The sequence below is a fragment of the Haliaeetus leucocephalus genome, unplaced genomic scaffold, assembly GCF_000737465.1.
Source record: "Haliaeetus leucocephalus isolate CR32 unplaced genomic scaffold, Haliaeetus_leucocephalus-4.0 Scaffold362, whole genome shotgun sequence".
NCBI lineage: Eukaryota > Metazoa > Chordata > Aves > Accipitriformes > Accipitridae > Haliaeetus > Haliaeetus leucocephalus.
Window position 1 is genome coordinate 1,720,761 of NW_010972798.1, and position 23,415 is coordinate 1,744,175.

At 40.9% G+C, this 23,415-nt stretch overlaps 2 protein-coding genes across 2 annotated transcripts in view; both read left to right on the top strand.

Annotated features, from left to right (window-relative positions):
* Positions 1 to 9,823, top strand: part of SKIL (SKI-like proto-oncogene) — an 18,910-nt gene extending 9,087 nt beyond the window's left edge. Inside the window, 4 exon segments of the mRNA XM_010572888.1 lie at positions 1 to 80; positions 293 to 534; positions 1,640 to 1,864; positions 4,882 to 9,823. The exon segment at positions 1 to 80 is cut by the window's left edge and continues 20 nt beyond it. Coding sequence (XP_010571190.1) covers positions 1 to 80; positions 293 to 534; positions 1,640 to 1,864; positions 4,882 to 5,043 — 709 coding nt within the window. The 3' untranslated portion in view covers positions 5,044 to 9,823.
* Positions 9,824 to 13,305: 3,482 nt separating this feature from the next.
* Positions 13,306 to 23,035, top strand: CLDN11 (claudin 11). The gene is made up of 3 exons (XM_010572889.1): positions 13,306 to 13,637; positions 16,344 to 16,508; positions 22,660 to 23,035. Exons 1-3 carry the CDS (start codon positions 13,412 to 13,414, stop codon positions 22,890 to 22,892), a joined length of 624 nt encoding a protein of 207 aa, XP_010571191.1. The 5' UTR covers positions 13,306 to 13,411; the 3' UTR covers positions 22,893 to 23,035.
* The last annotated feature ends 380 nt before the right edge of the window (positions 23,036 to 23,415 follow it).

A 23,415-nucleotide genomic window follows, 5' to 3' on the forward strand; every position in this document is an offset into this window, starting at 1 on the left:
TGCCTCCTATCCAGAGCTTTCTCTTGAAGAACAGGAAAAAATTGACTTGAAAACTGGCGTGGAGTACCATAAACGTTTAGGTGAGTAGTGAAAATTACATTGAAGTCTTTTCAATTTTTATACCATATAATTTTGGAAAGCTCAACACCAAGCTAGTATTTTGTGATGTCACTTCAGATTTCCAAAAATTCTTTTGACCTTTTTATAATCTTCAGTTTTCTTTGCATTTTTTTTCACCTCTGGAAGTTTAATTTTCTGTGATTATTATGCTGTGTTCTTCTTTTCTCTATAGATCCACCTGTGTCAACTCGTTCTGCAAGAGGTGGAAAAAGTGAACGTGTTTCTTCCAAAATCACTAGAGACTCTAGCCGTGTTGAAGTAGGTGATGATGTGCGAACCTTGTCCCCCACTCTCATGAAAGACATCAGTTGTGAAGATGACAAGGGAAGGATCATGGAAGAAGTAATGAAAACCTACATCAAACAGCAAGAAAAACTAAATACTATTTTGCGAAGGAAACAGCAGCTTCAAATGGTACAGTGCCAATCTGAGTGCATTTCACTTTTGACATCAGAAAACTGATGTTAGCTTGTTGGTTCTAGAATCAATGTCACAGACTACATTAATTTAGAAACACCAAAACACACAGATAGTTTTTCCCCCAGCTTGAATCCAGACACCAAATATTGAATATCCCTTATGCTCATTAGCTTGGAGTCCATTAATAATTGGTGTCTTTTCAGTTTGCAACTACTGTGTTCAAGCAGCTCCTTCTTTTTTTATCCAAATGAAAACTACTTCTTTCACTTTAAAATGTTTTCCAAACATTTAAGTATTTTGGCAAATAGAGTTTAAGTCCTCTAAAATTTCTCAGTTTTCAGGATTTTAAAGATGCAGACATCAGTGTTCTAGGAGTGGTCTTATCACTGCCCTGTATAAAAAAGAATACCACCTCCCTTTTTCTATTTGATAAGCCCTTGTTTTTAGGGGGATTTTATTAGGCTTTCTTAATAATGGATGACATTAAAAGCTGGTGTTCACTTGTGATTTTGCCTCATTTCTGTTTTCTGAATTAAGGTAAATACTGTCTTTCCTTCTTACATTAGTAGACCAGATGTAATATTTTCATTTAGTTTAGTTTATTTAACGTTAAGCTCAGAATCTGTGAGCTCAGATAGGGCCCTAGAGCTGCTGCTTTTAAGTTGTTCTACTGTTGGAGGTAAAGCTTGTAAATAAGTTTAAAAAAAAATTAAGGCTTCAAAAAAATAACAAAATGCTAGTGGAAAAAGAGATCAAACACTTTTATTCTGTTTTCTCATGATGCACTTCTTACATCTTCAAAGTATGTTTTAGTAAATCAGTGCTGCTGCTTTCTGAGGTTCAGTGCTGGGAGTTGTGAATCTGTTTCTGGAAGCTCAGTGTACTTGGAAGTACAAATAATTTCTTAAAAAATGAAATGCTTGCTACAGAATTCCAGGCTGTCATTGATAAGTAGATTAATACCATTATCAGGCTATTGTTATCAGTAGAGAAATGTGCTCTGTTTGGCCTCATTGTTTCCAGATACACACTTAAATTCAGTTTTTTACTTTTCTGGTCTTAGAACCAAGGTGTATGTGATCCTGATTTTTCTTGACAGGAAGTGGAAATGTTAAGCAACTCTAAAGCTATGAAGGAACTAACTGAAGAACAGCAGAATTTACAAAAAGAACTTGAATGTTTGCAGACAGAGCACGCTCAAAGAATGGAAGAATTTTATTTTGAGCAGAGAGACTTGGAGAAGAAACTGGACCAAGTGATGAAGCAAAAGTGTAGCTGTGACTCCAATTTAGAAAAAGACAAAGAAGCTGAATATGCAGCACAGGTGAGAAGGGAAAGTTCGTTTCAAACCAAACCGTATTTAGTGTATCAGGAAATTGTGAAGCTATTGCTCAGCCACCTTAAGGTTTCATCTTTTACATGTGTTCTGATACCATAGACGAATACCAAAATAGGTCACAGTAACAGCAATATTTATTTCCCTGTTCCTTGGTTGAAACTGAGGTAGAGTGCAGCTTACAGAAACATATGATGTTATTGATGAAATTGTAGTCTTAAACATAAGGTCTGTTACGTCCTCATTTAAAACAAATGGTGTTTTTAATGCATATAGGCTTGCCCATGTTAGAGAATGAAAACATTCTTGGTTTAGTTACAGAAATAAGGTATTCCTCTTTTTCTTCCTTTTTATGTTAAAAAAATAAAATCCAAACCTCTCAACCACCTTTTTGTCAGATTAGTAGCATACCTTGCTGCTCTTCCTGTTCCTTGGTGGTGGAACCTTCTGCACTATCTGATGAGCCCCCTTCTGTGCTCTGTCAAAGCATTTGGTCAAGAATTCTCTTGGAAATGAAAATCATATTTTTGTCTCTCATTCCTGCCTCCAGGGTTCATATGTCAAAACCTATGGAGATTTTTTTTTTCTTTCGCTTTCCTTTTAACTTTTACTATTGCTTCATTATGTTGGAAGTTACTTATGTCATTCCAATGGGAAAAATATAGTTAATGCCACAGAGAGCCTTGGAATGCCCCTTTTCAAAATCAGCTGCAGTTATGATTAAATGTGTAGTGATGTATTTTGTACTGTGTCACAGAAAACTAGTCTTTGTGGTTTTTTTTTTAAAGTAAACAAAATCTAAAACTTTGGCTTAGTAAACCTTTGTGGTCATTTGATCATAGCTGTATATATTTCCTGTTCTTACTGTCTCAAACTAAGAAACAGGCAGTACTTGAGAGACAGGTTTTGGTATTTTTGGGGAGTAGGGCAGAGACTAGCATCATAAATCCTTCTCATTAATTTAATTTCATGACATCCCACTCCACAGATTCCTAGCCTTTGCTGCCAGAAATAATCCTCTCTGACTAAGGCCTGATTTACTAAACATCTGGTACAAGCCCTATTACTGCAAGTAACAACATGTTCTAGTTTATGAAGATAATCATGTATAGCATGTTTTATATGGGTTGTGTAGCTCACTTTCTTTAGTGGGTGAAAACCATAGATTGTTCCCCAAGGAGATTGGTTGATTGTTTCTTTTGAAGTTAGACTTTGAAAATTAAACATGTTCCTTGCATGAAAGTTTAGTCTGTTATTACCTGTGTGGTAGAGCTATTTGCAACATATAATTTGAACCTTTTTCTCCATTTATCACATCTTATGATAGATTTTGGACCATAGGTTCCAAGCAGCTGTCAGAAGTACCCGAGTTAAACAGAGGTCCTGGCAACAGACAACCTCCCAAGCTGTGTATACAACCTTTAAAAAAAGCCTTAGTCCGATGTCTTCTTGAAGCAGTTGCCCAGGCTGCCCTTTCTCTCTGAGAACTGTGGACTGGGAGAAACCCTCTTTGTACATTAAACAAAATTAGTAATTTGGGATTTGCAACTTGCTTAAATGTTTGTTCTTCTTTCTAGGCCTGTGTGAAGATGCACTAAGTGTCTTCTCTGCCTTTAGACAGTTCTTTATTGAATTGTCTGTTTTAATTGTTGCTTTACCTTGTCAATCACAATAGGGCAGTATAACCAGTACTGGAACCTTTCCTTAGAGCTGGAAATCAAAACTCAACCAGAGACGTGCTTATGTAGTACGTGCTGCAACATGCACGCAGTGGGCATTATCATACTGCAACAGTTTACTTAAAGTAGTGGAGTCAGAACACTTGTGTTAATAGCCTGTTGCTGTCTAAGAACTGCTTGAATATTTCTGGTTATATGAAGAACCTTTTAAATATTTCCAGTTATACAAGCGGAGGTGAAAGTCCACTGAATGTGATGTTTCTCTAAAATCAGCACAGCAGTTCCTTTGCCCAGTACTTTTTATAGCAATTGGCGAACACCAGTGATCCTGTATGCTCCTGCTTCTTTCATTCTCATGAGCCGTCTTCCTCATTTTCAGTGAGATGTATGCTTAGTGATGATTTAGATCAGATAGATACCTATCATTATAAAGGTAGATGACTTTTTTAGATTCAGTGAGGTCTTTTTGTAGAGAGAACCCCTTAAATCAATGGTAGAGAAGATAACTATTTACCAGTCTCCTCCCTGATTCAACAGCTGGTAGTATACCTATAAGCAATTTGACAGTAACTTTCCCACACTTGAAAATTTCTTCAGGCATTTCCAGATCTCACTGTAAATAAGTTTTGATGACACTCGAGCACGTTTGAGTTTTATTGTACTCCAAAGATGAAAAAATTATTTAATTTCTGTTTTGAAACACAAAATATTTCACAAAAAATTGGGGTGGACTCATGTTTATATTTGAACACACACATAAATGCACAGGCAGTTATGCTCAAGATTTTCCGAATCTCATTTCTGGTAATTCTGTTTCATTTATGCTAAAAGGTAGCAGAAAACAGTGTTGGTGGTTTTATTTGTTCTAGAAATACATTCAGGCTTTGAAATAAAGAAGTAATATTTTGTCAGGTGAGAGAAATGAACCTGGGAAATGAAAAAGTGCTATTTATTCTGGGATTTGTGAAACATCTGATGCAGACTTCATCACAATCTTCCTAACAGATTATATATATTACTCACATGGTCTAGTGTGGCAGCTCATATAACTAGAATGTATATGTATTTAAAAATTAGACTTTCCCATTTTTTTTAGTATAGTATGATGTTTATGCAACTTTGCATATTGATGTCACTTGCTAATGTTGTAGTAGGTAACTGCATAACTCTTGATAACTGTAGAAGATGAGCTAATAAATACTGGTGAACAGAAATATTTTTATCTGATGCATACGGTGGTCATTAGTAGCATCTTGGAATGAATAGTAGACATTTACAAATAAATTTGCTAAAATTTGCTCTGCCTCTGTCTCCTCTATTTTACAGCTAGCAGAATTGAGACAGAGATTGGATCATGCAGAGGCAGATAGACAAGAGCTTCAAGATGAACTGAGACAAGAACGAGAGGCAAGGGAAAAGTTAGAGATGATGATAAAGGAATTGAAGCTACAGATCTTGAAATCTTCAAAAAATGGAAAAGGAAAATAGAAATTGGAGGAGGAAGTATGACTGCGTCCTTCAAACAGGGTGTTTTGGTTTTTAATGAATTGTGAGCAATTTCTGTGTGATAAGAAAAAGTATTCTCTATGGATTTCTATTTCCCAGACAAGTCCAGATGAAGATATACATATATATAAATAAATAGATAGGTATACATTTTTAGATTTTCCTAACCAATGAAAATCTGCATTTATTTGTACTGGTGTTTTTCTCAAACAATGAAAAATACGAAACTCTTGATTTAGAGTGACCAGTTTCTGTCCATTTCTAATGCAGTCTTGAGGACTCTATACCTTTTAACATTGTCTGTTAAAATATATGTGGTGATCTTTATTTTGCTTTCAATTGCACATTCAGTTTTAAAAGTACATTAAAAAAATTCTGAATTCTTCAAGGTCAAAATAGTTTGGGTTTCAGTGAGAATAATGTGTTCTTGAACAGGGGAAAGTAAAGGCAGCTTTTCATCTGTAGGGTAATACTCAAAATTGTGACAATGATAGATGATTGATCGTCGTAAGTGATTTACCAGCGTGAATTTGTCCCATAATTTCATTGTGTGAAGTCAAGCTGATCTTTTTAGTATTTTCTATTTAACAACTTGTTATCAATCTAAAGAGTTTTAGAGCCAGCATTTGCTTGCCATGCTGGAAGAAGAAAACATTAGGTTTTTTCATAAATTAAAAAATTTACAATTACAATGAATCTTTGGAAATTAAAAATTTGCATATTTTCTTTTGTTTTCTTCTATATAGTAGGTATGAAAGAAACATTACTAAAAGGCTTAAAGGTGGAGCTTTTCCTTCTAGAAACCGAGAAGGCTTGACTTAACTGGTTTTTCAGATGCTAATGCTTTCAAGAAAAATAATATTTATTAAAAGTTATGAATTAGTTTCTTTAACACCCTAAGCCTCCACACTTCGAGCTTCTTGCCACCTTGTGGATTTTTATTTCATTAAGTAGAACAGGCCTTAACTGACATTGCGATAATAACTTAAAAAATAAAATTCTGAGATACGGCACTTTGAAAATCATTTTGATAGTCTCTGTATTTGAATGGCATGGTAATATTACCATGAATTAAGAAATACAGCATGTTTGTTAAGCTATAACATTTGAAAATGCGTAATTGTACAGAATTACTGTTTTATGTATATATAACATTTACTTGAGTACTTCAGAAGTCTGGTTCCTAGTGGATTAAACGCATGACTACGAAGTTGGATGAAGAAACACTCTTTTGCACTCTCTCCAAAAAGTTTGATACAGCTGACAGATGTTAGCTGATTATATCAGTGACTAGGAATATTTTAGTAGTTCTAGTATTTCACTACATAATTTTCACCTGTGCTTTAGCTTCTGGTTTTGAGGTACTTAGGTTTATTATTCTCTTAATAATTCAGATCATTTTTGATGAAACCACTAGTAAAAGCCTACTTTTTTTTTTTTTCCTGAACTAGTAAAACTGAAAACTTTCGAGTTCTTTTTTGTTTCTCTTTAAGTGGTATAACAGAATTGAATATCACAAAGAAAGATAAAATTGCACATATCTTTAAACTGAATGAGAAATGGGTTGGTAAATTAAATGTCATGGAGGCATAGGATGTCTCTTTTATAACTGTGTACAATTTTGTTATGAACTGTGTCATATTTACACTCATGATTAAAGCAGGTTAGAGGAAAAAATATCAAACAGTTTTCTTTGTCAGTGGTGATCCGAAAAGAAGACCCAGATTAGATTTTTCCCTTCTTCAGCTCCATTTCCAAATTTTTGCTTTAAAAAAAAACAAAAAGGAAAAAAGCCTGTCTTCGCAGCATGGTTTGGAAGGAAAAGTGCTGACTATAGATGATCCTGGTTGTGTATGCACCACTTGCTTTAAAAACACAATGTTTCATTGTGACAACCACCAAAAACATCGCTATGGGGAGAGTAGGCAAGAATGTTGGTAAAAGTGTGATTATTAGGGAATGGAGCTTGAAGTAGTCCCACTTGATTGACAGAACCTGCGTTGGATTAGCTAGATGGGCAAGTAAGAAAACACTGTCCTGGGAAACTGAAAGTTTCATCCGGGTATTATTAAAGGATCAAAAGGTGTCGTTTCTAGTTGCTTTTCAGTATCAGTGTTTTGAACCAGACTTGCTGGATTGTCAGTGTAGATAAGGCCATACAGACTCGTTAATACAGCTGCAGTAACTAATGTACCGCAGTATTTATAGCTTAGCCATTGAATGTATGGAATCCTCATGGGATTATTATATTAGAATACTGTATATTCCGTTTCCATTTGGGTCTTGTCTATGTTATGTGACTTCTGCTCAAATTTCCCCTTTTGCCACCGGATGGTCTTCAGCGGTGGCAATTGCAGTGGAGGACTAGTATAGCCCACGTTCCTGTGCCTCAACCAGCACTTCAAGCATCTCTTAACCAGCTGTTAACCAGCTTATGCTGTAGACTATTAAAATGCTGGTGGCCATAGTTTGTACTAATATTTTCACTGTTGCAAGAACTCAAGCAGCTATACGAAGTTTTTAATAATTCCAGCTGCAGATGAGGCCTCCTAATCTTTTTAAAACATCTGGCTGAAAAAGCTAATGGAACATTTATTAAAATGACTTTAAAAGTAGCTTTGTAAATATTCCATTTAGTTACTCTAAAGTTAGAATGCATTTTAAATTATTGTAATCCTCTTAAAATTCTGAAATATTACTTTCAGGCTCTTTACATAACATAAATAATTTTCGTATGCGTAGACTTGATTTTATACTGATTTTAAGTAATAATGTATACATAAATGTGCCATAGATTTTGTGTGTTCACAGTCTTTGAAAGATAGTTTTTTAGTAAGTTGTAAATAATACTGTATAAGTTCTAGAACAAATATATGTTGAACTTTTTTCACCACCTTATGCTAGTTATATGAGATGGTTTATTTTACAGCCTAATGTAGGAACTTGGAATGCACACTTAAGGGCCCTCACTTAAGTGCACACTTAATGGTAGAAACTAATTCTGTCATTAGGTCCTCACTTTTAGTCATAGCATGCTCATTTTATGTATTATTTGTGTTGCCTTCAGTTATTGCTTGCTGATCTTTCAGGCAGGAAGTCATTTTCCCAGATAGTTGTGACGTGAAGCCCGTAGGAAAAAATCCTAAAATTGTCCATAATTTTGAAACTTTCATTATTAAACTCCTAGACCAAGGTCAAAGTTGCCTAGCGCACCTTTTGGAACAAAGTAAGTGGGATTCAAGGTGAGTATCTAGTTTGCTCCTATGCTTTTTTAAAAGAGAACTTTCACATGCTTTTTGTACTTTAATCAAGAAAATATAAGAGCTTAGAGAGTAAAACTCTTGTAATTTTGGCAGTCTGAAGGCACCCTGGTTCGCAGTGTAGCCACGTATCCCTAGACGAAAGAGATTTTAACTAAATCTCCAAACTTAACTAAGTCTGTGTCTTAGTTTTTGTAAAGCATATCGTTTAGTTTGAGTAGTTAGATAAATGTAGTTATGTTTCACATTCTTAAACTAATTTTATTCTATATTTAATATATTGATAGCTTAGGTGTAAAATCATTTGTATATAGTAAAGGCGTAATGCAATTAGTGAAGTAGGAAAAGTTGAGTGGGAGCATAAAGCTACTGGTGGCCTGAAAAAATAAGTCTTGGCCCATATTTTAGAAGTCACAATGTTTTATTCATACATTCTTGTTTTATATTGGGGGAGGGGATAGCTAGAATGTGTTATGAAATTTTTGGAAAACTTTCCTAGCATTAGTCGTGAAGTTGGCCTTGAAATGCTGTCATGGTCAGCTTCCTAGAATTCACTTGTTTGTAGAGTATATATTTTGATTGTCAGTAAAGATAACAACTTTGTATTTTTTCTGCACTTAATTCATGTAATTAATCCACACAACAGAGTTTTCTATAACGTGAAGTTGACAAAAGACATAATTACGCCTACCTGTTAATCTGTGCTTGCAATATTTGTTATTTTATTTAAGCTGTCAATAGTAAGCAGCAGAAAGCTGCGAATTTCAATTTTCCTTTTGCTCATTACGTCTGTAGTGTGAGTATTCATCAGTTTTCATTACAGAAAGCATGTAGAAGTTTGTTGCATATTTCTATTTCAAAAAGACATCCATTTTTTAGCTTTTGTGAAAGCAGTTACTGCTTACAAATTGCACGACAATTTTGTAGTGTGTCTCCATTACTTAGAAAATTGTTTTTTTCAGGGTTAGTGGTTCAGTTGGAAAATGCTTGAAAAATGAGTTTTAAGCACTTCATCAAGCACAGCAAACAAATGGTATAAAATTTTGCTATTTGAAAATCGATTAAATGTAACAATGTCAATTGAATTCTTTTTCTTTGAATATAGATACCTCACTTAAAGGAAAGCACAGCTGTACTGTATTTAAACTAATTCTAGGAAATAATAAAAAGTTGGTCTAAAATATTTTGTTGCCATTATGTTGCTTTCTGTGATTGACAAAATCTGTTCTGCGTTTTCGTACTCACTCTCAAAAATATTTATTGATGTTGACATGCCAGTATAATTATCTCAAATTACAGAAAGTAGCTGCAAAACAACGGAGTCTGTTAGCTCAAGGCAACAGGTTGAATGACTATTCTGAAACCATAGTAAAATCCTGTGAAAAACGATCAGTGCATTCAACAATTTTTAATACTTTGCCAATGATGTACAGTTTTACTGTTTTAGAATTGCTGTGGTTGCATTACATGACACACAAAACTGTCCTCTACCTCACGTGAGATTTAACAGATATTTTATATGGTTTTAGTAAACAAGATGCATCTATCTGGTCACTTAGTTTACAAATTTTGAATTATATTTATTGAAACATGACATACTGTGCTCTTAGCTTATACCTCAATTGTATTTTGTGCTGTTATCCATTTTCATGCCTTGTAAATACCTGTATAGATGTGGATTCAAAAACAAATAAAGAACTGTAATGTCAGAACACTTGCCTTCGTAATATTTTTGAATACTGATTTCTAAACTTGACTTTTTGGAAGGTGATTAACAGTGGTGCTTTTCTAAGGAGGACAGAGTCTTCCTTGCTTTGATTACAGTAAATTAAGCCCTGATTACCCTGAAACTTAGTACAACACCCACTGCCTGCAGCAGGTCCCCTGTTTTCTAAAGGTAATTTTTAGCAAAATCTACAAGAACAACAGCCCTCCCTCACCATGAGTCCATTTGCTAAAGCTCTTACGGCTCTGTGAAGATACTGACAGTAGGATTTCTATGTATCTTGACATAAATTCGGTATTTATATGTGTAAATAAAACCACTTGTGTATTTGGCAGTAAATCATGTAAATCATGTGATTATGTTGCTTAACGTTTTTGTCTACCATCAGGGAGCTTAAACAGCAGAAAATTCAGAAGACAGAGTAAGGAGGCAAGAAGAAAAGAGGGAGCTGTTCCTGTAAGCTGTATAGGAATGGGTCTGCCATTTAGGTTGAGCCTCCTTCACTTACAATGGTAGGCTATATTCTGTTGGTCACTTAAAAAAATCCAGACTGTAGTAAAAGAATATAACTTGTACTATAATATTTCGGAGATTTTCTGGGTGATTTTATTCATACTAAGGGTTTGGGGGTTTTTTTGACAGGTAAGCAAGCGTGGTCACATACACATACTCTGATATTTTTCCTTCCCCTCAGATCAGAGCAAAAATGCTTTGTCCTTGTTTTAAGGTACTGGTCTTGCATATAGGAAATCCTGATTGTGTTTCAGATTATTGCAAACCCTTAATGCTACCATGAACTTGCCTGTATTTCACAGCTGGAGAGAGAAATGAGCGGTATTAACCAGGATGAAGATGAAATTGGTAATATTTTGATGAGCTCAGCCTTTAGTATGGAAGAAAATGAACAACTGGCTGTACCACTTAAAGAATTAACCCCGTTTATTTCTGCATCCCATGTTGTATCTTTATACAGCTGTATTTCTAAGCAAGGGAGAAGCTATTGGGCTGAAAACCCTGCAAAGAAAAAATGCAAGGTGAGTCATTTGCATGAAAAAAAGTCATAGGGTGTTGATAGCTTGTGTAAGTATGACTAATTGCAACGCGTGTCATTTGTCAGGAAAAAAATGCTGATCAAAGAAAAACTGCTTGAGTGACAGGGTAAAAAGATTGATTTTTTAAGGTGTTCACACTGTTGCTGAAATAAATGCATGTGTAGCACTTGCTTTAAAAATGGCAAATTTTAAGAATATTGCCGTAAGTGTATCAGTTTATTTAGCTTATAGCTGGGAAGTTACTCTTTGTTTTTTATTATCCTGTGAATCATTGTCCACTTGTAGCACACTAACTTACTAACTTAAATATTGGTGGTGTTATTTATAACACTGACAAAATAGTAAACGTTTCCTGTCTCTATCGACATTAATGAAATAATTCAAACTGTGCCCTGTGGGCACCAGGTTGAGTACTGTTGAGTAGTTCTAGTTACTGAAGTGTAAAATTTATTTCTTGCCTGTTGAGCTGCTGCACACTCTGACCAATACATTTGTGAAGGAAGCCGTGGCAGTGTAAGAAACTTTTGTGGTTAAAGAAACCGTAACTATAGGAGACTGAATTACAGGAGGATGTGTCCACAGCCTGCGAATTCATGTCCATAAACTTTAAAAAATGTTGGAATTTGTGCATTAGGATGCACCTGCCCTATCACCATGTAAAACGCTTCTAATCCCAGCTTTGGGGTGAAATGGGATATCAAGGTGTTGGAAACTTTTCTGGTATTTTGAAGAAAAATGAAATACTTTGTAGTACATTAGAAATCTAAGTGTTAGCGTGATTTAGAGAATATGCATGGGGTTTAGCCTCCAAAGGACTGTGTGGTGACAGCACCGTTAGATGTTGGAGCTTGGGATCAGTCATCCCGAAGTGGTTAAGTATCCTTACGCCTGGTATTAATCAAAAAGCAGTATTAAGCTATGTCCATTTATACTTGATACAAGCAGATCAGGTGTTTAATTTACGGAATGCTATAAAGTTAGATGGAGGAAAGCCTCGTGTCCTTGAATTTTGAATCTAAGGAACATGACAAATGAAGCTTAGGATGTTCTTGTTCCTGTTTTTCACTTTATTTGCTAAAGAATGGGAAAAAATACCGTTGGTTGAAGAGCAGGATGTATTTCATTCCTGGCACCTTAATCCTGGAGTGTAGCTTCCAATAATTCCTTGTCACTAACAGCTCTGGGAATGAATCAAATTGATTGTTCTGTCATTTTCTTGTCCAGTTCCGCCCCCCCCCGCCCCGGTCATGCAATGTGGACAGCTTTCCACTAGTGGTCTCTCCAGGCATGTTTTATCTGCTTAGATCCAAACTTCGCCTTTGCAAAATCCGAAGCACTGGAGGACGCACAACGATAAAATTTCATTAGGCATGTGTTGGCACCCGATAACATATATATATATATATGTGTGTGTGTGTGTGTTTGTGAAAATACAAAGCAAAGTTAGGAAAATATCCTGCCTGCCTGTTTCTCGGGATGCAGAACGGGCTGTGAAGTTTCTCTTCTTTTGACATTTTGAAGTGGGCTGTTCCTTGTTCTGTCAAGTAGACTAAAATTTACACCCATAATCAGTCTGAGAAAAAAGCTGCTCATTTTAATTTTAGCATTCAAAAGTGGAAATAAGGTGCTGTTAAACACATATTCAAGACTCATTGAGTGTTAGTTAATACTTCTGAAAACCCAGGTGCAAGCAGAGAATGCAGTGATGGATCTCTTACGGTTTTGCAGTTACTGAAAACATCAGGAAAGACCCAAGACTGATTTTGTCCTTTTACTGCAGCCGTGCTGATGGCTTTGGTGAGACGATGGATTCCACCTCTGGAGTAACTCTGTCCACCACGTTTCTTGCCCTATCTTTCCAGAAGAGGTACCAGCGTGACCGTCCGTCTTCAGCTCGAAAACACTGCCTTGATTCTCCTCCCTTGATGCTACATTTTGAATAGTCAGGCTGTCTGCATTTGAATAAAGCAGCCTGGTTTGTTTTTCAAGCAGGGGTGGGCATAATCCTGCATCTCCTCCTCTCTGCACGATCCTTCCCCTCCGACTCCCTCGATGAACCGGCAGAAGTTGGGGCTCCCCGCTCGCTCCTCCCACACGTTATGGGGCTGGAGGCAGCTCTAACCCCTCCCAGGGACGGAGCTGGGCAGAGGCAGCCGAGCATCTGCAGCAGTGTCTGCTCAGGGACCTCATCCTACCAAAACCCCGTTCCCTCCCGCTCCCAGTAGATCCCGGCAGCCGGGAGCTGGGCGGCCGGCTTTGCCGAACCCCCGCGGGCGCTCTCCTGTCCGGCTTGTCCCCTCCAAGGGATCGAGATGGTGGCCACTTGCCTTCACCTGGCCGGATTTGTCTGCAGTTTCATCGGGTGGATCGGGGTGGTTGTGGCGACGGCCACCAACGACTGGGTGGTGACTTGCGGCTACACCATTACCACCTGCAGGAAAATGGACGAGCTGGGATCCAAGGGGCTGTGGGCAGACTGTGTCATGGCGACAGGTCTCTATCACTGCAAACCCCTGGTGGACATCCTCATACTGCCAGGTACGTGTGTCCCGGCCTCCCCCTTCCCACCCGGAGGTGAGGAGGGAAGCCTTCCTCCGAGCAGCGCCGGTCCTGCTGCCGGAGGAATCGATGGTGAAGCTCCTTCAACTTCGTCAGAGCGGGAGATGGTCCATTGAATATGCTAAAGAATGTGAATGGTAGCTCTTAACGTGATTCTCATTAAATTATACCTGGTTTTAATTGTACCCAGGTATCACGCGTTATCTGGGGCTATTAAAGTCCAGTTAATGTTTAATCATTGCTCTTAGTAAACGCTCACCGTTCCTTTCACATCTTGCATCTAGACTGCGTTGCAAAGCGTATATAGTATATTGAGGTATGATAGAGTATTTCGACTTTTGCTTTGAGAGGATGATGAACTATTACAAATGTTAAGGTTCTATTCCTTAAAATGGTTTTGAGTATAATGAATCTTTCAGCGTCTATTATTAATGCTTCTATGGCTTTTAATCTTTGGAAGATCATCATTAGTCTTGATGGTCTTGTGTTTCCTGCATGTTGTAAGGGAAGACAGAACTTTTACACAGCAAACAGATGAAATGATGTTTAACTTGTCTTGATGTTTTCTAATGATATAGTAATTTTCACCTAGTTTACTGCAAAGCAAAAATTAAGCAAGGTGTTTAATCAGTATTAATACATCTTTTCAGCTAATTCAACCTGCCAAAGTCTTGTGTGGTCTTGTCCTTGTAAGTTTAGCTAATGATCTTACCTGTTTCAATCACTCTTAACTCTGTAGCGCTTCTTCATTCTGCTATGGTTTAGATTGCACCTCCTCTAGCACGTCAGAGAGGCCTCTTCGAGAGCTGACAGGCTAGAAATAACCATTCCATGTAGTTTTCTTTCAAGTTCCCTTATTTATTTGTTTAAGCTGTTGTGAAAGTAATTTCACAAGAGGTTGAAAAGATTATTCCCGAATTTGTGTCTGTTACAGAGCATAGTCTGTATCACATAGTGCTTAGCAATGTTGAATCTCTCAGACTAGCTCCTATTCTCCCTTTCTCTGTGTGTGTATACTTTTATTTTAGTAGGTTTACATTCCTTACTGCTAACATTGTTCAATATGATCTGGCACAGGAGACACAGAAAAGGCCTGTCCTGAAGAAACATTATTGAATGAAAGGTCTTTCAGCAGCAGAAAGCAATGCTTCTCTCCAGCAGAAACAAATCACAAACAAATGCTTCTGTTTGTAACCTATTTGATACCAATAGCTTTCCATCAGAGGGAAATTTGTCCTGGTGTGCCCAATAGATGAAATGTATTTAGAGTCTTACATTGCCTCAGTCAAGTCTTTAAAATGAATGTGTTTGTATTCTTGTTTAATTGGGATCGACTGCACAGAAACCACACTGGGCACTGCCATCTCCTTTGTTTAGGGTCTCATCTTTTGCTCTGAACTCCTCAGGTAACTTTGTTTGTTAAGTTTCCCCTTGAAAAAATCAAGCAAATATTCAATATACGCAGAGTCTGCATTCCCAGGAACAGTAAAATCCTCATTCCTGGTGTTTTACCCGTATGTCAGCGGGACTTGCTTAAGGCCCCTGTTTGCTGGTATTGTTTGAGGCATCACGAAACTCCATCTCTGCATGTGGCAGCTTCGTTTTGTTAATAAGAGGGGAAAGAGAGCCAGCATACTCGGTTTGCTGAGACTGTCCCGAGAGCTGGTGAAGGCTCACCAGGCACTGGGGCAAATCTGACACTTGTTCTTTTTCTTTTGCATGCAAATAATGACCTGGTTTTATTTATATATAAATTTTATATTGATATATATTAAAAATTATATATACATAATATATAAAAATATATTTTAAAAGATACATTATTATAAAGAGACCCTCACAGAGTGGTAGAAATGTCACGGCCCTGCCCAGTACGCCCACAGTCCCTGGCCCCTGTTCTTCCTCACTGCCGTGTGTTCGGCTGCTGCTGCACAGGGCCAGGCAGGAGGGGGGTGGTAACTGATGAAATGGCAGGGAACCCCGTGATGTCCATAGGGACCCAGAGGAATAACGTGGCCCTTGGTTATGGCAACTCAAGCAGCTCTGCAAAGTGCAGTCATTTCTTCTCTCCAAGAGCTGTACCAGCGGTCAGCTTGAGCCACAGGGCTCCTCCAAAACCCCGCTGGACTCCTGAGGTGCAGCGTCCGGACGTGGCTGGGATTGCTGAGCATCCCTCCTCCTCCCGGGCCAACAGTCCTCAGGGCAGCCGGTGGTAGTATCTCACGGACCTGCCTGTTTCAGTAACGGGTCTTCAACTCTTCAGCCCTCCTCTGGATGACTGTGGACCTCCTCTGCTCACAGCAAGCTGCTCCTTAAGACTTCAAATTCCTGATATTTAATCAAAGCTCCCTCTATGAAAAGATACAGGAAAACCCCTTCCTAGCTGTTTCTCCTACTTTCCCTTCCCATATTTCCTAAGTCCATGATTTCTCACTGTTTTGCTGGGAAGAGCTCATGTTTTCCAGGCAGTGCTACTTGTCTGTTGGAAAATTCTGAGCCTGCACATCCCATGCTCACTAATCACTGCGCTGCAGTCTCGCTGTCTTAACTGTTTACACAAAGGATTGAACCTCTCTCCCGTACTCCGCACAAGTCTTGGGAGCTAATCAAACAGGAGCCTTTGTCCAAAGGTCGTCTTCTCTCATGCCAAATAATCAAAATCCTCTTTCCTTGCCTTGCCAACAGGGTATGTCCAAGCGTGTCGAGCACTGATGATCGCTGCCTCCGTCCTGGGTCTTCCCGCTATCTTCTTGCTGATAACGGTCTTGCCCTGCATCCGGATGGGCCATGAGCCTGGAGCTGCCAAGTACCGACGTTCCCAACTGGGAGGGATCCTCATCATCCTCCTGGGTAAGGCGCCCGCCGCGTGTGGAGAGCTGGAGCTCTTCTTCTGCTCCGGGATGGCACGGTGCAAGGTGGTTGAACACCTTCACCTGAAAGGACGGTTGTTGAGGCTGGGCTGATCCTGACGATCTCCAGCATCGCTGCGGTCTGTGGGGGTGAACAAAAGGCACGAACAGGAGTGGGAGGACAAAGACAGGAGGCAGGGAGTGAAGCAGGGTGAAGAGGGGAGGGCTGCGAAACCCTACTTTGCATTGACTTGTGGAGTCCGTGGGCATGACCACCGCCTGTGTCTGCGGGAAGGCGATAGCCTGCGGGCACCGGTTTTGCTGGTTTGCTGTGGAAGCGATGCTATTTTTAGAAAAGGGTCTAAACTTAGAGGGAACAGGTAGCCTCCGAATTTTCCCTGGGCATCGCGGATGCAGCCGGATCAAAGTAAGCTGAGGGCTGTGGGAAGAGAAGCCCGTGGCTGAGGGGGTGCTGGTCCTGTGGGGACAACAGGGCAGGGAGCAAGGAGGTGGCATGGACCTGGGAAGAGGGCTGGCATGTCCCCTGTGCCTCCCAACCCCCTCTGGCCAGCCTTGCCCTTGGCCTCCAAGTTCCCCTGGGAATTTCTTCCCGTCCCCAGTGCCTGCGGAGGAGATTGTTTTGAGCAGCGCAGACTGTGGAGCTCATTGTCCCCAGTCCAACACCTGCATGTTCTTGAAGCCTCGTCATCTCAGCAACAGGCTGCCGTGCCTTGTTTTTACCCGTCTGTGCGGCAGAGGAGGAGGGGTGAGGGAAAGTGGCCTCTTTGTGTGGCTCTGCCGGTCGCTGGCAGCCCGCGCTGACATCATGCCCATCTTCTTCTTCTCCTTATGTTTTTTTCAAGTGGGCACTGGATGTAGCTGCACGCTCGGAGGGGCTGTCCTCTGGACGCTCCTTCCTTGCAAGCGGCCCCTCCTCCAGTGCCTCGGTGAGGAGCAGATAGTACGAGTCGCTACGTCCGAAATCTCATGAGACCGAGGGGCCCTTTCAATGTCTGCGGAGTTTAAGGGCACATTGCCAAAGCTGGAAGTCCTAAAATCAGCTTTATAGGGCCCGTTCAGGACATCCTGATCATGAACAGCCACGTTAAAGAGCTGTCGGAACGTGGCCTTCGTCCCTCTCCTGAAACCTTGAGTCACATATTTGGGCTTGGCAAAATGAAAGAAAAAGTGGGGTTTTTTCCTGCCTGTGAATGAAATATTGGTGCCAGAGGAATCTGCTCTGCTGGATTGCCCCTGCCCAGGATGGTGGAGGCCCAGCAGAGCTGCACTTTGTGGCAAACAAACACGAGTTTTCGGTCGCAGTGAAGGAGAACCGTGCTGTAGATCAACCCTGTTTGCATGGCTGCAGACACGGAGGCAAGAGTATTGCCCCTAAATCCCAAAGGGCAACAGGATTGCAGGGCTCAGCACGCAGGCAGCAAACAAATTGCAGTGACAGTACTGGGTAGCGCTGCATTAGAATAAGCGAAATCCCATATCTTGCAGTGTTGCACCAGGGTTTGGGTCTAGCATGCCCCTCTCCCATCCTGGTCTTGCTGCGGTGTGACGCCAGGGAGGAGAATAGATGTTAGAGGGTGGAGGAGATGAGTTGTGGTGGTCCAAAAGCCAGGCTCCTCTCCACCTCAGAACATGGTTTTCCCACTAAGTAGATCCTGTGAAGAAAGGAAATGTGTATTTACAGGGACATTGGCAGACGAATGCTCTTTGGGTCAGATTTGGACTTCTTACTGGTTTTTACCCCTGTGAGTTTTGAAGTATCTGCAGGTGAAAGAGGTTTGCTCATGTTGGTGATGTCCTGAATGATCTGGGCTGGGAACAGCAGCCTGGTCACAATGTTTTAGTCACAATTACAATAATGCTCTTTTTGTCAGATCACAAATGAAGAATAAATCAGCTCCTTTTGCTCTTAAGTTTGGGGGTTTTTTTTGAAAAAAAAAAAAAAAAAAAAAAAAAAAAAGCCAACCCACATTTATTTTTACAAAACCCAATTTTTTCCAGGCTGATCAGTAAGACAGTCCCTTTGGAAGGAGAATAATGTACAGAACTTGGGACTTTGACATTCTTTAAGATGATTAATGATCCATTATTTGCAAAATGAGGTGTTACTGTTCCAGAGCATTTAATAAGCATGAATCAGGGCTCAAAAGTCATAGTACTGACTTAAAATTCATTACATTCTAGAAGTAATATGCCCTGGACTGTTCTTATTTACCATCTGGCCACTGAAGTCTTGTTCGTGGTTTTCCCCAACCGCACGGGTTCCGGCCTTTTCCTCTAAGTGGAGACCAACTCCCAGAGCACTGGTTAAAAGAAAACAACCCCCAAAACACTCACTAACATAGCAGAAATAGAGAGTGGAGATGTGGTCAGGGGAGCTGGCCCCATGGCAAACTTCACTTCTTGCTCGGGGAAGGGATGGCCGTTTGTCACTGAAATTTATTAAAAAGGAAAACAGGGGTTGAAACACAGTGCGGAGCCAAAAAAAAAAGAAAAAAGAAAAAGTTGAAAATTTGCCAGGAAAACAATGGGCTCAGAGATTCCATTGATTTTTCTGTCCACTGATAATAGCAGGCTGCAGAGTGCAACCTGCGTGCACACCCTCCTATCCTGCCTGCTGATGTATTTATGTCTTTGCTTGATCCTATCTGTCCGAGCAAATTGATTAATTGCCGAAAACAACCGTCAGCAGAGGTCTGCTCTGAGCCAGTATGAAAACATTTCATATGCTGGTGTTGATGGAAAAACCCTGGCCCATCCCGTGTTGTTGATACTAATTCGGGGGACCCCTTGCCGGTAACCAAGCAGGCATTTTCCTAATGGAGGTGAGGGACCTGAGCCACGGGAAAACACAGATGAAAAATAAGTTAGTTATTGGGAATTACTACTGCAAAATGACCGTATTAGGTATTGTATACTAAATAAAAGATATTAGTAAGGTTTTCTGGACACTGCCTGAGATTTACTTGTAAAACCATAGATATCAAGATAAAAAGATTGCCTTGAACAGAGAAAAAAAAATAATTGTGGATATCTATTATTTCAAGCAAATGCTTTGAAAGAGAAATCTGTGTGACTTTGAGTCATAATTAAATTTAGCTGTGAAAGAAAAGTATTCTTTCTTCTGCAGAAAGCCTTTAACTTACTGTTAAGGAGTTTGGCAGGGACTCACTGTCCCTTGAGTTACAATAATTCTCTTCTATCTCCCCCACCTCCCCAAGCACCTCCTGTGCTTCTTGTCTATGTGTACTTCTATCTATCTGATTAAATTATGCCTGTAATGGAGAATAATGCAGAATTAACTTATGCCTGTAATGAGTTTCAGCTCAGCGGATTGAGCTACTGCAAGTCCATAGTCAAAATGGACTTAGAGATGCTGGGAGCCTGGGATGTGTCCCTATGGATTTACAGCGATCTGACGGAGCAAGGACAACCATACCAAGTATTACCGAGATGACTTTTGCAGGATTGCCTACTCTAGCTGCAAAAAGCAGGCAAGCTTTCCAGTATGTGTGTGCCCCAACACACGCCTGTTTCTCCATCTAACTTAGTTGGTCTAATAGAAAAAATTCTTTCTGTTTGCAGACTTTATTTTACTTTTCTGCTAGATTATATTGACTACAGCAGCTCTGCTATCTGAAGACATTTGTATTTAGGGAGAGACAAAGAGTGTCTCAGAATCAGCACAAAAGAGAAAGGGTAATAATTTCTATTCGAAGAGTTCTTCCTTGTAGGCAGCTATTTTAGTCCTTGAAACTTGCCCTAAAATGCCTTTTCCAATCCCTTTGGGTTTCTCAGCAAATCAGTTTTTTTCCTAGCCTTTCAGTATGATACAGCTAGAACAAAATTTGAGTTCACCAAGAAGTATTGCAATTGCAGACCATCCTTTTCACATCTTCTCGGAGGATTTACAACCCGATCTAATCTACGCAGAGCTATGAAATTCAGTCCTGTTTCAGGGAGTTCCTCTTGCTGAGCGACAGGGTCACTGGTGACTGACGGCAGCTGGTAGCCCCCGAAGACAGAGAGGTCAAACTAACCCGCGCAAAGTCCTTGGCCTGTGTTTCACATCTTTCTAGTATTGTCAGCATTAAAATAAGGTGGTTTTACATGTCGTTGAGCCACACGCACAAGAGATGCCATTGTGTTAGCGTCCCTGAGAGCTCTTCTCACCCCAGTGCAAGTGTTTTCTTCGGTCCTGTGTTGTGGGGGAGGGTCTGGGTAGATAAGGCTCTTATAGTCCATGGACATAAATATATATATATATATATATGTATTTACTGCTGACAGAAAAAGAAAAGATGATTGTGTCTTTTTGGACAACAAAGAAGCTTTTTTTCTGGGGCCCATTAGAATGCTTTGTGGATTCCCAACTGATACATTTTTTTTTTTAAAGCTTTAGAGGCTCACGAGCTCTTTGCAGGACTGATCCCCACGCAGGAGAAATGCTGTTCTGCCCTCCCTGCCTTCTCCAAAAATTCCTTCCAAAGCTGCGGGGCCCTTGCTTTGAGGAGGCCCCAAATTATTACTGGCTTTATTAGCATCCTTCAAATGTTCTTCTCTTTTCCATAAGAAAATATTTTCTCTCACAATAACTGCAGCTATTGGGGATGGGTTTTCTGCTGTACCGGCCAGGAGCTATGGTTTGTTCTCTGCTTTAACTAAACAATTTTATTTTTAATCTCACCCCCTTTTTTTTTCCCTCTTGCAACCTTAACTTTTTGACACTGCCTCCAGATACCTTTTAACGCAGTCGGTGGAAATCTGTAACGCTGCCACGGTCCTGTTATTGTTTTGCTCTGATTCCCTGATAGCCACAAGGATGGAGTCCTGCACAGCTTGTCCCGGAGGCAAGTAAATATTGACAGATTAATTCCTCTCAGATGTAGGGGCCATAAAGAAGTATTGTTTTAGGACCTGCTCCTGTGAGGTGATTAACACCATCAACTCCTGTTGCCCTCGGTGCATGTGGGGGATTTTGCAGGGTGGAGGTAGGGCCCTTAGCGAGGGTAGCGAGTGTGACCTTGTGTAGCACAAGGAGAACGCAGGGCACGTGTTTTCTCCCCGCTTGGGGCAAACCACGCGTGTGTGCTGCACACCAAAACACTCTGGTCCCTAGCCTGGCTGCCTGCAAAACGCTGAATTTGTACCCGCTTTACTGTCCTGAGGGTATCTACTCCGCATGTCACCTGCCCGGCAGTCCTCGCAGCGCCACCGCGGCAGCCTTCCTGCTTTTCGTGGGAAAAAAGCCTATGGAATTTCAAGCAAAATTTGAAGTCTGCAGTCATTTTTTGACCCACTGTAGACTCTAGGTAAAATACTCTTTTCCTTTCAGATGAGGTTCCATTTCTATTCAATTAATTAGGTTTCTAGAGAGCTTTGCTGGCTTTGTCCCCATCCCTTGATTAGAGAAATTTTCCACAGGGAAGTGGAATCTGCTTTCAAGAGTTGTGAGACATTTCCTTCTCTTAAAAAAAAAACCCCTAACAATGCTGTACTGCTGCTTATTTTGTTCCTGCCCGTTTTCTGCTTGTATTTTATAAACCCTGTTCCGTCTTGCTAAGTGCTGGGATACTTCGTTAATGTTTATGTGACCATTCAGTAGAGCAACTGCAGAGATGCTGATTGACATGGGCTGAGGATGTAGCACGTGAGTTCATGCAGAAATAGCGATTTAAACCAGTTGACTCTGGGCCTCCGATTTTCCTGTCTCACCGATGCATACGGCTTTCGCGGTCTTGCTTCATATCTAATCTATTCCTAATTCCGCAGCTCTCCAGAGCGTTGATTCCAGGGATGACTTCCGTTCTTCGCCCTTAAAGATATTTCTAGGGAACAAATCTGTTTCCTTTGTCATAAATCTATCGGCGTCAAGCAGCGGTTGTTTTTTTCTTCTCGTTTGGCGGTGCCCGAGAGAGACGGCTGTCTCAGAGGCGCTGCCTCCTGCTCGGGGATCTCCCGGACCGAGCCCCGACGCGGATGCTCCTGGGTCCCACCGTAGGACTGCGAGGGAAGAGGGACGGGCTCGCTCTCCGTCCCCCGTCCCGCAGAGCCTTCCCTCCCCTTTGGCGTGCTTTTTGTCCCCGCGGTGGGGTTACGTGCTGGAGTCACCTTTCCTTTCCATCTTTCCCCAGCCATGTGCGGCGTCGTTGCGACGATCTGGTTTCCCGTGTGCGCCCACCGCGAGACCACCATTATGAGCTTCGGCTACTCCCTGTACACGGGCTGGATCGGCTCTGCCCTCTGCCTTTTCGGCGGCTGCGTCATCGTCTGCTGCTCGGGTGATGCCCAGACGTTTGGTGAAAACCGTTTCTACTACGCCTCGGGCTCCAGCTCCCCTACCCACGCGAAGAGCGCTCACGTGTAAGCGTCCTGGGGATGTCCCACGGCTGCAGTCGGATGCTTTGGCTGGTGGGTTTGTGTGCCCTGGGTTTGCTTCTACTGACACACACTGCTGTCAGGCTCCCGGGGGAAGGTTTAGAAAAGCAGCACAAATGTCTGGTAGTTTGAAGCGTTATTGTCCCCATCTGTTCCCCCCCTTTCTCTCGAAAAGAAAGCTCCAGCCAGCCCTACCTCCTGGTCCTCCCCATTTTGTCCTGACCACCCGCCCCATCTTCTTGCAGCCAGGATGACTCGGATGGTTTGGGGTTGTCGTGTGGGTTTTAGGGATTTGGTTTTATTTTCCAGCTCCCCTGATTATAGGAGAGTTTAAAGCAACAAAACAGAAATGAGAGAGACACTTTCCCGTTGTTCGAAGGACTCTGGCAGCTCCTCCCACCACATCACTGTTTGCTTTCCCCTGCTCAAGGTCCCTGCCTTGGCACGGTTTGGGCGAGAGGGTAGGGAGGAAGGCTGTACTCTCCAACCGGGCAAATGTTTCTCTTTTGGAA